Here is an 11450-nt window from a genome sequence, read left to right on the forward strand (position 1 = left end):
GAAGCGAATATGCGAGCGAGTTGCCCAGGCCGGATCGGCTTATCAATCAATGGAATCGTTCCCGATCTCGGGACGGACGCGGAGTAAACGGACCCACGCGGAGAAGCAACCGGACAGCCAGATCCCTGCCATCTCGCCCGACTCCACCTATCGGACTGCGTCAATTTGTTATCGCAACCTTCTTCGACAAATGGCTAGAATCGCGTCTGTCAAGCCGTCCTACCACGATAAGCGTACACCCGCCGGCCCGGTCTATTAACCCAGTCTCGTCAACTCCAACGTTGACCCGGCCCGGTCAGTTGGCGATACTCTTTAAGTCCTATCCCCCTCAACTCCAGCTTGGTAATAGACCGTTCGTGAACCCCGCAACAAACTTCTCCGCAAACAACTTTTTTTCTGCAACCCTAACGATGGGCGACCTTGCGCCCCAAAAGAGCCCGTTGGCCAACGACATCCTCCTCGTCTTCCTCTCATCACCGCGCAACGAGGAATGGATCAGCAGAGTCGAGTCAAACTACCCTGGCCTCCAGGTCCGCTGGGCCAACAACCACCTGCCGGACGGTCGCTTCCTGTTGCCGGATGAGCTTCCCGATGAGGTCTGGGACGGCGTCACGATGATTATCAGCTTCAACCCGCCGTCGCCCGAGAGACTCAAGAGCGTCCGCTTCGTGCAGTTGACCTCTGCGGGCGCTGACAAGTGGCGCGATCACCCGGTGTACAAGAACCCAGACATTCCGTTTTGCACGACCAATGGATGCCATCCGTGAGTATTGACCCGTGCCGTTGCTAAGGCTAAAGACAGTGCGAACTAACACATTGAAAATAGTCCTCAAATCGCAGAGTGGGTGATCGGCAGCTGGCTTGCCAGCCAGCACCACTTCCTGCGTTACGCAGAGAACCAAAAGCAAGGCTTCTGGGAGGGACCGATGGCCGTCGACTTTGAGGACTCAGTCGGCCTGCGCATGGGAATCCTCGGCTACGGAGCCATTGGCCGCCAGTGTGGAAAGATTGCGCAGGCCATGGGCATGGAGGTGTACGCCTTCACGCGCAGCGAAAAGACGACCCCGGAGTCTCGCAAAGATGACAGCTACGTCGTCCCCGGCACCGGAGATCCCGACGGCCTCGTCCCTTCAAAGTGGTTCCACGGCGCTTCCAAGGAGGCCGTCAACAACTTCCTTGCGCAAGACCTCGATCTCTTGGTCATTGGCATGCCGCTGACTTCAGAAACGACTGGTCTCCTTGGAAAGGAGCAATTCGAGATTTTGTCCAAGAAGAAGACTTTCGTTTCCAACATTGCTAGAGGGCCTCTCATCCAGACAGATGCTTTGATCGAGGCGCTTGAGACTGGCAAGATCAGGGCTGCCGCTTTGGACGTGACGGATCCCGAGCCGCTGCCGAAGGACCATCCCCTGTGGAAGGCACCGAATGTTTTTATTACCCCCCATGTGAGCTGGAGGACAAACGGATACTGGGAAAGAGTGCTGGGCGTCTTGGAAACCAATCTGGGAAGGATGCACGAGGGAAAGCCTTTGATAAATGTGGTGAACAAGCAGTTGCACTACTAAACTTGATAAGAATGATTACATGGTGCGAGGGCGACCTCCAAATCTACCATCACACAAAACTTCATTGCGTCTCACTGTATAATGAGACATTCGAAAGTAAAGTAACGAAGTCCTCATAACCTCTCTTAGCTGCTAACGATTGGGCGGTGTTACCAAAGTAATCAACGATAGTTGGATCCGCCCCCTCTTCCAAAAGAAGCAATGCAATGTTCTCGTCGCCAAACTCTGCAGCTTGATGAAGCGCAGTTCTGCCTTCGATATTGGTGATATTGGCGTCGGCGCCATATTCCAGAAGCAGCTGCATGACATCCTCATAACCATTCAGTGCAGCTTCGTGCAAAATGGTCTTGCCATAAACGTTACAGTGGTTGACCTCAGCGCCATACTCGAGAAGCAGATGGACGAGCTCAAGTCTTCTGAACGTCACAGCTGGCCATAAAGCAGTTCGGCCCTCGTATGTCTGTACGAGCTTAGCATCAGCACCGCTCTCGAGAAGAAGTTTCGCCATTTCAAAATGGCCCCGGCGAACTACTACGTCCAGTGCTGCCCCACCGCTGGCATTGATCTCGGCACCACTTCCGAGAAAGAGTTTCGCCATTTCGACCTGATTCTGTTCCACTGCTGCCTCCAGTGCTGCTCCATTGCTGGCATTCACCTGGGCGCCGTATTCGACAAGAAGTTTTGCCATTTCAAAATGGTGATGGCGCACAGCCACCTTTAGTGCAATCCCGTCCCTAGCATCAATCTCAGCGCCATGATCAAGAAGGAGTCTCGCCATTTCTAAATGATTCACTCTCGCTGCCGATTCTAGTGCTCTGTAGGGGCTAACATTGACTTTTGCACCGTGATCAAGAAGAAGGTTTGCCATCCTCATATCGCCTCGAAATGCTGCCATCTCGAGTGCATCTCCGTCGCATGCATTGGCATCGGCACCATGGTCTAGAAAACGCCGCGCGAGCTTCATGTTACGGGACTTTACCGCAACAATAAACGCTGTTGTGTCTCGTTTGATTTCGTTAATGTCTGTGGTTGGCTCGTCAAGTAGGACGGACACCACGGACGAGAGCCCGTAATGAGTTGCGAGCTGAAGAGGATTATATCCGCCTCCGTACGAAGAAGAAAGCCTCAAAGCGTAGGGGTGAGACCGTAGCATCGCGCTTACAGCTTCTGGCGGTATCTCCCTGTTTTCTCGGAAGTGGTCTGACCAGTATTCCGCCGCATAACACGCCCAAGGGAACTTGTTCTCCATTTGACGGACGAAGGGATATTCATACGCATCCATATGAAGATCTTCGGCTTCCAGTGCAGCTGATGTGTCAAACTTGTCCAATATGGTCAAGCAAATCCGTGTTGCCTGGGTGTTCATATGTTGTTCTTGCATGTGGTAATGAGCCACATGTTCCCGCTTCTTAATGCGGTTAGATTTGAGATACTCCTGGACTGAGAAGTGCGCGATCCGTACCCATGAAGTCTGTTCCCGGTTCGCATTACGGAACTCATAAAGTTCAATAAATCCGGGACAAACTTCAAGAACAGCATCCACATCGTGCAACTTTCTTTTCTCTTTGAAAACGGCCACAGGACGGTAGTGATTCAAAACAAGATCGCCTGAGACGATATGATCTGACATGGCATTCTTTGAGTCGGTATCGTTCGAATTTGACTCAGTGGAATCGAGATCAACTGCCATGCCGTATATGAGCTCTTCTATGGTCAAATTCCTTTTTGGCGCAGCATAGCAGCATGAAAATCTGCCGGGCATAATCTTGAAAAGCGCACGGTATTGCCAGAAGCATCCTCTCATAGGTATCATCCAATGTTCGAGGAAGCGAACTGAGCAGTTTATCAAGATGTTCTTCAGTGCGAGGGCAGACAGCAATCTCTCGGAGCTGGCAATCGACCCACCTGAAACTGAATCTTATTAGCACTGCTATTCCCTCAGAACTTTTATTACCTACACTCCATCTGCTTGGGTTGTCAAAGTGGCCTCGATCCGTCCATGAAACCGTTCCACTTGCGTAGCTGCGGTTTATCCCGAAGACTCGTCGTGATATATAGCGCGATGTCTTTATTGGAAGCCTCGTTTCTGGCCGCAACGGATTCGTCTCGTGATGGCGCAAGAGTCTGTCGGATATCGATTTCATCCCGGCTGGTGACAAGGAGATGAATTGCGGGCTCCATCCATCCGCGCATCGTGGCCAAAATATCAAGTACATCCTGGCGATGCTCATTTCGTGGACTTTCGTCAAGGGCGTCTATAACAATGTACGTATGCTCGAAGGATCGGGACAGCCGGCGCAGGCAGTCAAGAAGTGTTTGATTTCGAGGTGTCGAGTTGCGGCAGCCATCGTATAGGCGGGAGAGGGGTGAGGAAGCCGAGATATTGCCTTGTCCAGATAATTGCAGGATCAGAGCACGCAAAAGAGCGGACGCATCTTGTTTCCCAGTATCGTCGAAAGCGAAGAAGAAGAAAGCGACACCGATATCTTGGCTAGAATTTTGATGCTGGAGAATGTATTGGATGGCCGTGGAGCACAAGACCGATTTGCCACAGCCAGCAAAGCCGTAGAGCCACAGAAACGAGTTCTCTTATTTGATCCAAGCTTTGAAGGGCTGGCCATTAATGAGCCAAGCGCCCGTCCCAGGCTGCGACTTTTCATGAGCCATGTTGAAGTTCGTAGTGGCATCTGGTGCGTTGAGCCATTTGATGATTTCCTGGGCCACGTTATTTGCCCGGTGCAATTCAAGCAGATCTTTGGTGTCCTCGACTTGGTTTCGAATGTTGCTGATATCGTCACTCTGTAGTAGCTGCAACGAGAAAAATACCTGCTGGAAGATGCTGTCGACATCTTCCTCAAGCTTCTGTAGCGTGCTTTGTTGAAATGGGTATGTAGCCTGTCGCACTTTTGCTCTCAGAGCGCACCCCTGAGACCATTATCTTGGGAACGGTTAAACTTGTCGGTCACATTCTTCAGCTCCTCGATGCATTCTTTGCATTGAAGTATGCGGCCTTCGATACAAGCCAAGATGATGACGTCGTCGGAACGAAACCTTCGGGCATCAAGCTGCCTCCTCAGGTTGCCGAGCAGATCGTGAAGGCGCAACAGCCTATCGTGGATGCGAGCGATATCGGAACTCTGGTCCTTCAGAGTGCTGCGGTACTCGTAAAGACCTTTGACGACTTCAGTTCCAAGCGAAATGATGCCCACAACTCCCGAGGCAATCGAAAACGGATCCGACATGATTGGCGAACGCCGTTGCGGCCCAAATCAGAGCTGCAAATAGTCGCAACCGGAGCCTTGAGTGACTGGAAAAGAGGGATGTTTGTGACAACAAATGAAAATTAGGCACAGCCTGATTTATATTTAGCCCCATTCGTCCTACTATGGAGTTGACACATTGGGGAAGCAGCGCTACAATGCAGGTAAGCAGTGTAACTCGTGGGCTATCGGGAGCATCCAATCACGCACGTCGAGGTTCACTGGCGCATGATTGGCAGAATGACGAGTATCCATGGGCCGGGTGCATACACACATACAGCCAAAAAAATCTATCAGGCGGATGAGTAGAGGGAATTTTGCGTGGCATACTTGATGCGGGAGGCCAAAAGTTGAAGGGCGATGCAGACCGTGGATCAGGATTTCTTTTGGGCGGAACAACTCAAAGCAAGATTTTATGTTTGCCTTCTTGAATCCAGCTCTGATTGGAATTCTACGATGTGAGAATGAATACTCCCCAGGGTTCAAGTCCTACCAGCCTTCGAATGTGTCAACTCTGATTGGGATAGAATATACTGTAGACTCTCGTCTCTTTTGTAATTGATTCTCTGGCTACGGGTGAAATTTAGCTAGAAGCCTGGTCATAGAGAATATCATTTGCCTTCCTCTTGTCTAGCGTCTCTCTGCAAATGCTCAAAGATTTGTGTGTCTAATAGGTTGGATAAGAACGCCAGACGTTGTATTGGGGTGCGCATTGTAAAAGAATTGAGATCCTACGGCATTTCGACACTATCTAAAGCTTGTTTCCATTTCGGCGTGCATCAAAATACCAACCAAGCTTCTTACTTCTATTTCTCAAGTTCAATCGCCTCCGACTTATCATCAATATCCTTCTGTCCCATGTTTCCCTCCACCGCCGCGTCACCAAAGACAGCTGCAATCTGCTCCAGACTAAGTTGATTAGTCTCAGGCAGAAATAAGTAGTAGACTAGACCAGCCGAGACATTCGTGGCGATGAAGATGAAGTAGAACTTCCACTCTAGCGCCTCAAAGGCCAGGGGCGAGACCTGGCTCAACCAGATGGCAGTCACAGCCTGGGTGAAGATGGCAAACCCGACCCCAGTCCCTCGCAGATGCAGCGGGAAGATTTCCGAGACCAGCACCCAGTTCGTGCTGTTGAAGAAGACGGCATACAAGAAGGAGAAGATGAAGATGAAGGCTACACCGGCTGAACTCCCTGCCAAGTTTCGGTCGTCGGGGTAGTACTTTGATAGGGCCAACAGAATTGCGAGAGTGGCCGCGAGTGAAGCTGTTCCCGTACCTATTGGGCTTGTCAGTTACATCTTTGAGTCACTTTTGCCGCATGACGTACACATTGTCTTTCGACGAGACCAGGTATCAGACACCCAGATCAAATTGAAAATCTGCCCCAGAATGCCCATGGTACCATAACATCCAGCAATAAGAAGAACCGTTTGGCCTTTGAAGCCGAGGGCGGCGTACATCAAGCTCTGGTAGTTCTGGATGACCTGAGATCCCGATAGTTTCGTCATGTTCACGATGAGACATGCAAGAAGCATCCGCCTTGCGTACTGTCGAGTGAAAAGAATCTTCAAAGACGATTGGCGACGGAGGTCGGCTTCGAGGGCAAGCTGATCCCGGATCTCAACGTAGTGGCGCTGGACAAAGTCTTCGCCGCGGGCACCGTGGAGTCTTCGAAGGACCTTTACCGCATCCTCATGACGCTCCTGTTTGACCACTTGAATTTCTTGTCAGCAAGGGCTTCAGCCCACGGAAACAATACACTCACACCATCGAGGGCTGAACGGCATGGCAAACACTAATAGCCCAAGTCCGACTGCAGGCGGCGCCTGCATCGCCAGTGGAATTCTCCACTGCCCATTCCCGCTCGCGAATGACCCCGCGTATCCAATCCAGTTGGCGACGAAAAAACCACCGGCGTTCGTGAGGCCCTTCAGCCCGACCAAGAAGCCACGGTTCTCAGGCGGAGATATCTCGGCGAGGTAGATTGGCGTGACGGAGTACAGGACGCCCGTCGACCACCCGCTGAAGATGCGTCCCGCGATCATCATGCCCGGGTTTACGGCAGCCGCCTGCAAAGCCGCGCCGAGAATACTGACCACAGCGCCGATGAGGACAGTGTATCGACGGCTCCATTTGTCCATCAGCCAGCCGGACTGCAAGCCACCGATGCAGCCGCCGGCATAATATGAGGCTACGATGCCGCCAACGAGCGCGGGAGGGCCTTGATAGCCTCCGTACATGTACGTTTTGAAGGTGGACTGGCTGATTGTTGTTGCTATGATGCCGGTGTCAAGGCCGTAGAGTAAACTGTGGCGTGAGCTAGACGGAATTTCAGAAGGGCCCAGGAATCACTGACCCTCCCATACTAATACCGATGGAGGCGAGAAGAGCCTGCTTCGTATTGCCATGGTGGCCGCGGAGTGCCTTGGGACCTCCCATGTGTGCAGACGTGAGTTTTCAACTTTACACGGCCCGTGTTACTTCGGAAGAAGTTGGTGAATGACGATGTTGAGAACATTCGTATTCATTTGAGTCTGCCATGGCAGTCTAATACTGCTCTCCGCTGGTGCGACTTCCCCAGATTTTCGCTTGTAACTCCGCGTTCCCTCCGCAACCCGCGAATCCTTCCTCGGAATCTGCTTACCGATGTGACTCTAACGTAAGGATGGGAGAGGATTACCAGCATATCCGTCTTTGCCTTTTCCGTCGCCTATTTGGGAAAAGGATCGGTAGATTTGTTCCCATGTTTGAAATACTTTAACTTCACTGAGCAAGACAACCGCATGGCCTGCATTGCGAAAGGTGTTCCACTTCACCTCAGTCCCTGCGCCATCCTCTTTTCAAACATTCTTCCGCTGAAACGTGGGAAAGACATGGTTCTAAATGAACGACGGTCTGTTAGCTATGCAGTTCTATAAAAAATGATGGTCTATCTAGGATTTACCGATCATGCTGCCATCAAGATCACACAAACCAATGCAAACACCCTTTAATCCGTGTCTACCATACATGTGCCTAACCCCACCTCAAGGCCATTTCAATAACCGTACCTCTCTGGCTAAACGTAAGTAACATCCAAAACGAAAAGATCTTGCAGAACGGCTCCACCCTTTTGCGCTCTAGTCCGCACGAGCTCTCATGCAAGACTGCCTATCCCTGAATAGGAGGTTGATAATGTGTGGGTGGTTGTTGATCATGAGTTCGCTACCATCCTGGGTTAGGCGAGAAGCACTCTCCATGGCGATGTCGCGCGCAGTTTTCTGCGACCGGCTTTGGCTCATTGGATCGGCTTGATACTGAAGCAGAAGCGCGACTGCTCCGGCGTTCCCGGACAAAACAGCGTAGTCGAGAGGACTGCAGCTAGGGGCATCGCGTTTATTGACCAGAGATCTAGCTCCCTGCTTCAGGAGGAAATTGAGAGCATTGATTTGCTGCTGAAAAGTCGATGTTCTGCGGATGCATAGAAGCTTCGTCAAGACGGTGTCTCCGGTTGATTTGCCGATTGATTCGAGCTTATGTCCCTCCTCTTGCATCGCAATAGCGAGACCAAGAAGGCACTTGTTGCGCTTATCGCTCGGGGCTTTCAGACACTCCAGAATAGGCGACTTGAAGAGCGAAGAGTGTTGCTTGAACTTTGAGGCGCTGTTCTTGAGGATATCAAGAACATCTTTGACCTTTTCGTTCTTGCATCCCTTCTTCAATTGTTTCTCAAGATTCTCACGAGAACCTTGTGACCAGATTTTGAACTCAAGCGCGAAATCGGCTTCGGGCTTCTCGTCCGATGACAAGCTTGCCCAAGAAAGGTCTGCCGGTTGGGAGATAGGGCCACGTTGGGTTGGTCTTGGAGACACGATTGGCGGAGGGGGTGGGATGCAAGGCCCTGGGATGTATGGATTTGCCGGCAGCTCATAGACCCGGGGCATCGGAAGTGGCGGCGGCGTTAGATCGAAGTTAAATGGAGGTTCTGGACTCAGTTCCTGAAGTTGAGAGTGCCAATGAGCTGGCTGCCGCTCCGCAGCAGAAAGCTCTACAGGACCAAGCAGCACAGCTGGAACTTCAGAGGCTTCGAGCTCGGGGTAGAACAGCCGGCTACCGATCTCCCGGCCAGCCGTGTGCGGATGCACAGACGACGGCCGGTACTGTACGATGTATCTGCCCCCTCTGTGAGCTCTGCTATGTCGTTAAATGGCCCAGATCCGTCGTCACTCGTTGGTGTTAGACCAACGTCCGAGTTTCCATTGTGCGACCAGCCGGTTGAAATAGTCGACAGTAAGTAGGAAGTGGTGCTTCTGGAGCTCCCAAATAATGCTAGAGAGTCCGAATCGTCGTCTGAGCTGTAGACATGTCGGTGGTCACTTGGTTGAGAGTCTGGTAGGTTCCTGGAAGATCTCGCCCACCATTGTAATGAACTCTTCTCGGACGATGGGGAGAATGGCCTTCGTCAGGTCTAAGTCGATGATAACTGAGATTGTCGGCAAAGTCTTGATCGTTCCGGTTAATCGAACTGGTCGACGGTCATTCTGAATAGGATAATTGAGTGGGCTGTGCGGATGATGTGGGCCTTCGGGTTGGTTTCTATCAGGACGGGCCGGGCCTCCGCCCCCGCGGCCAAAGAACCATTCAGATAACCAGTTGGAGGTCATCAATCAATTTCGTAAGAAAAGAAATGACATTTGATTTCTTTAGAAGACTATCTATTTGCCAATGAGTTGTGGTTTTGGCGGATTTCGAGTGACTGGTAGCTTCCTCGACCACTTAGAGGAAAACATGTCCATTATGTGTGCTCCACATCTACAACTGTTGGACGGCGGAGCAGCGGAATTACACTTACTGGGAGGCCTTCCACTATTTCTCGGTGAAAATGCTGTGAAACCACAGTTAGCTACAGAGTCTGCCTTCACCTGGCTTTGGGGGCCGCCAGTTGAGAGAAAGATGGTGGAGAGGAATGGCACACCTTGGATCCTGCAGCCTTATCCGCTGGTGAGTTTTGCTCACTTAAAAGGGTCACCCGACTGGCTGCCACTCTCCATGACCAATAGAATTTATGGTACCAAGCTATCCTAGAACAAGGCTTAGCACGATTAAATCTACTTTTTTGGTCCTAGCTATTAAGGCTTCCGGTTGCCTCTCTCGAGCTTGCAGAGTTTTCCGCAATTTTGCACTTTCTGTGTAGCTTGAAGATTTTTCTGCAAGTTTTCTTGCGCCGAACTTGATCAAATGATGCAGAGGCACAATTTTCGCGCGGTGTCTTCACTGAATGCTTCGCGTCATCGGACAGCGCCCCAGCAGGACCGACGTGGCAGAAGCCACCGCTAGATGCCCCAACTTCCTAAGCCACATCGTCGGGTTGGAGAGTCCACGAGCACCGTATTCTTCACCGCCGTCTCAAACTTCAAGTACCAAATAGAAAAAAGAAGTAGCAGAAGAAGCGCGATGCGAAAATTATGGTATGACGAGCTTCTTGTCAGCTCGTTGCCTGCGGGGGGCTACCATCTCAGCGAGCACTTATCGATGCGCAGCTTGGCGTACTCGGCAGAGTATAAGCCACCTAGTAAGTATACGGAGGAAGTTCTCTTATTTTCCACGCAGTTCCAAATTGCGCATCTTCCGGAGCAGCACCGGCTGGAAACGAGTACCTGCAAGTCTGTTCCGGTCGGAGATCGGGTCCTGTCCCGTTCCAGAGTGGATATTCCGGGAAAGTGGGCCTCGGCCTGATCCTAAGCAACACCGGGCATTGAACAAGTGTGAAGCTCGGGGACGTGGACCCTGATGATATTTCAATCGCGACCTCTTTGATCTAAGACATAAAATTCGCCCATTTCGTAGAAGTCTGCTGACCGCAAACAAAATTTTTATTGCAGGACATTAATAGGCGCTAGGCCCTCTCCGGTCCTCCAACCTTTTTTCCCTTCAAAGAATTCCGCTAATTTCAGGCGCCTCTCATGTCAGCTACTTGAGACGGGTCTAGCCAGAACTTGAAAGCAATCAGCATCAAAACAGTCTCGGCCCGGTCACCTAACCACCTCTGCATCGCATCTCAGTTAACCGCGAACTTCGCACTCGGCCTGTTGATGCACTTTCGCTGATTAAAGCGTTGACTCTTTCATGATCGACGGGGTCTTTGAGCTAAAGCTTCAATCTAGGCCACGACTCCCCAGTCATCGCTATGCGTTCAACGCGCATCATTGCATGGCTCCTACCGTTCTTCGGGGTCGTAGCTACCCAGGCATCGTCGATAGAAACCGTCCCAACATGTGCTGTATGAGAGCCTGCGCGACTCTACCCTTCGACCTTCGACCTGTAACTGACTGAACGATAGCAACCATGCATCGCCGAAGGTTTGAACAGGACAGCCTGTCCTACGTCGAATCAGACGTGTCTGTGCCAAGATTCAAACTACATCGATTTTGTGGAAGATTGCGTTCTCGATCACTGCTTGCCAGTCAACGCCCTAGGTAAGGAAATCTCCTCCTCAGCTAGAAGCCATTAATAAGACCCGATAGCCACGCAGAACTACACATGGTACGAGTGTGGGTTTCCACTGGAAAATGATTTCACCTCGACAGCAGTTCCTCGGCTGGTCATGTTTTTCGTGCTGCCTAGTCTGTCAATAATCACCCGG

General features: G+C 51.3%; 2 protein-coding genes across 2 annotated transcripts; one reads left to right on the forward strand and one right to left on the reverse strand.

Moving 5' to 3' along the window:
* Positions 1-410: 410 nt before the first annotated feature.
* Positions 411-1565, forward strand: ddh-3 (D-2-hydroxyacid dehydrogenase; the record flags this gene model as incomplete). The annotated part of the gene is made up of 2 exons (XM_037325378.1): positions 411-763; positions 827-1565. 2 exons carry the CDS (start codon positions 411-413, stop codon positions 1563-1565), a joined length of 1092 nt encoding a protein of 363 aa, XP_037177203.1.
* Positions 1566-5631: 4066 nt separating this feature from the next.
* On the reverse strand, positions 5632-7267 carry qa-y-3 (Quinate permease; the record flags this gene model as incomplete). The annotated part of the gene is made up of 4 exons (XM_037325379.1): positions 5632-6104; positions 6156-6542; positions 6594-7135; positions 7185-7267. The coding sequence occupies 4 exons, from the start codon at positions 7265-7267 to the stop codon at positions 5632-5634; spliced, it is 1485 nt and encodes a 494-aa protein (XP_037177200.1).
* Between the last annotated feature and the right edge of the window lie 4183 nt (positions 7268-11450).

This window comes from Colletotrichum aenigma, assembly GCF_013390185.1.
Source record: "Colletotrichum aenigma strain Cg56 chromosome Unknown KSG_Cg56_contig06, whole genome shotgun sequence".
Lineage (NCBI taxonomy): Eukaryota > Fungi > Ascomycota > Sordariomycetes > Glomerellales > Glomerellaceae > Colletotrichum > Colletotrichum aenigma.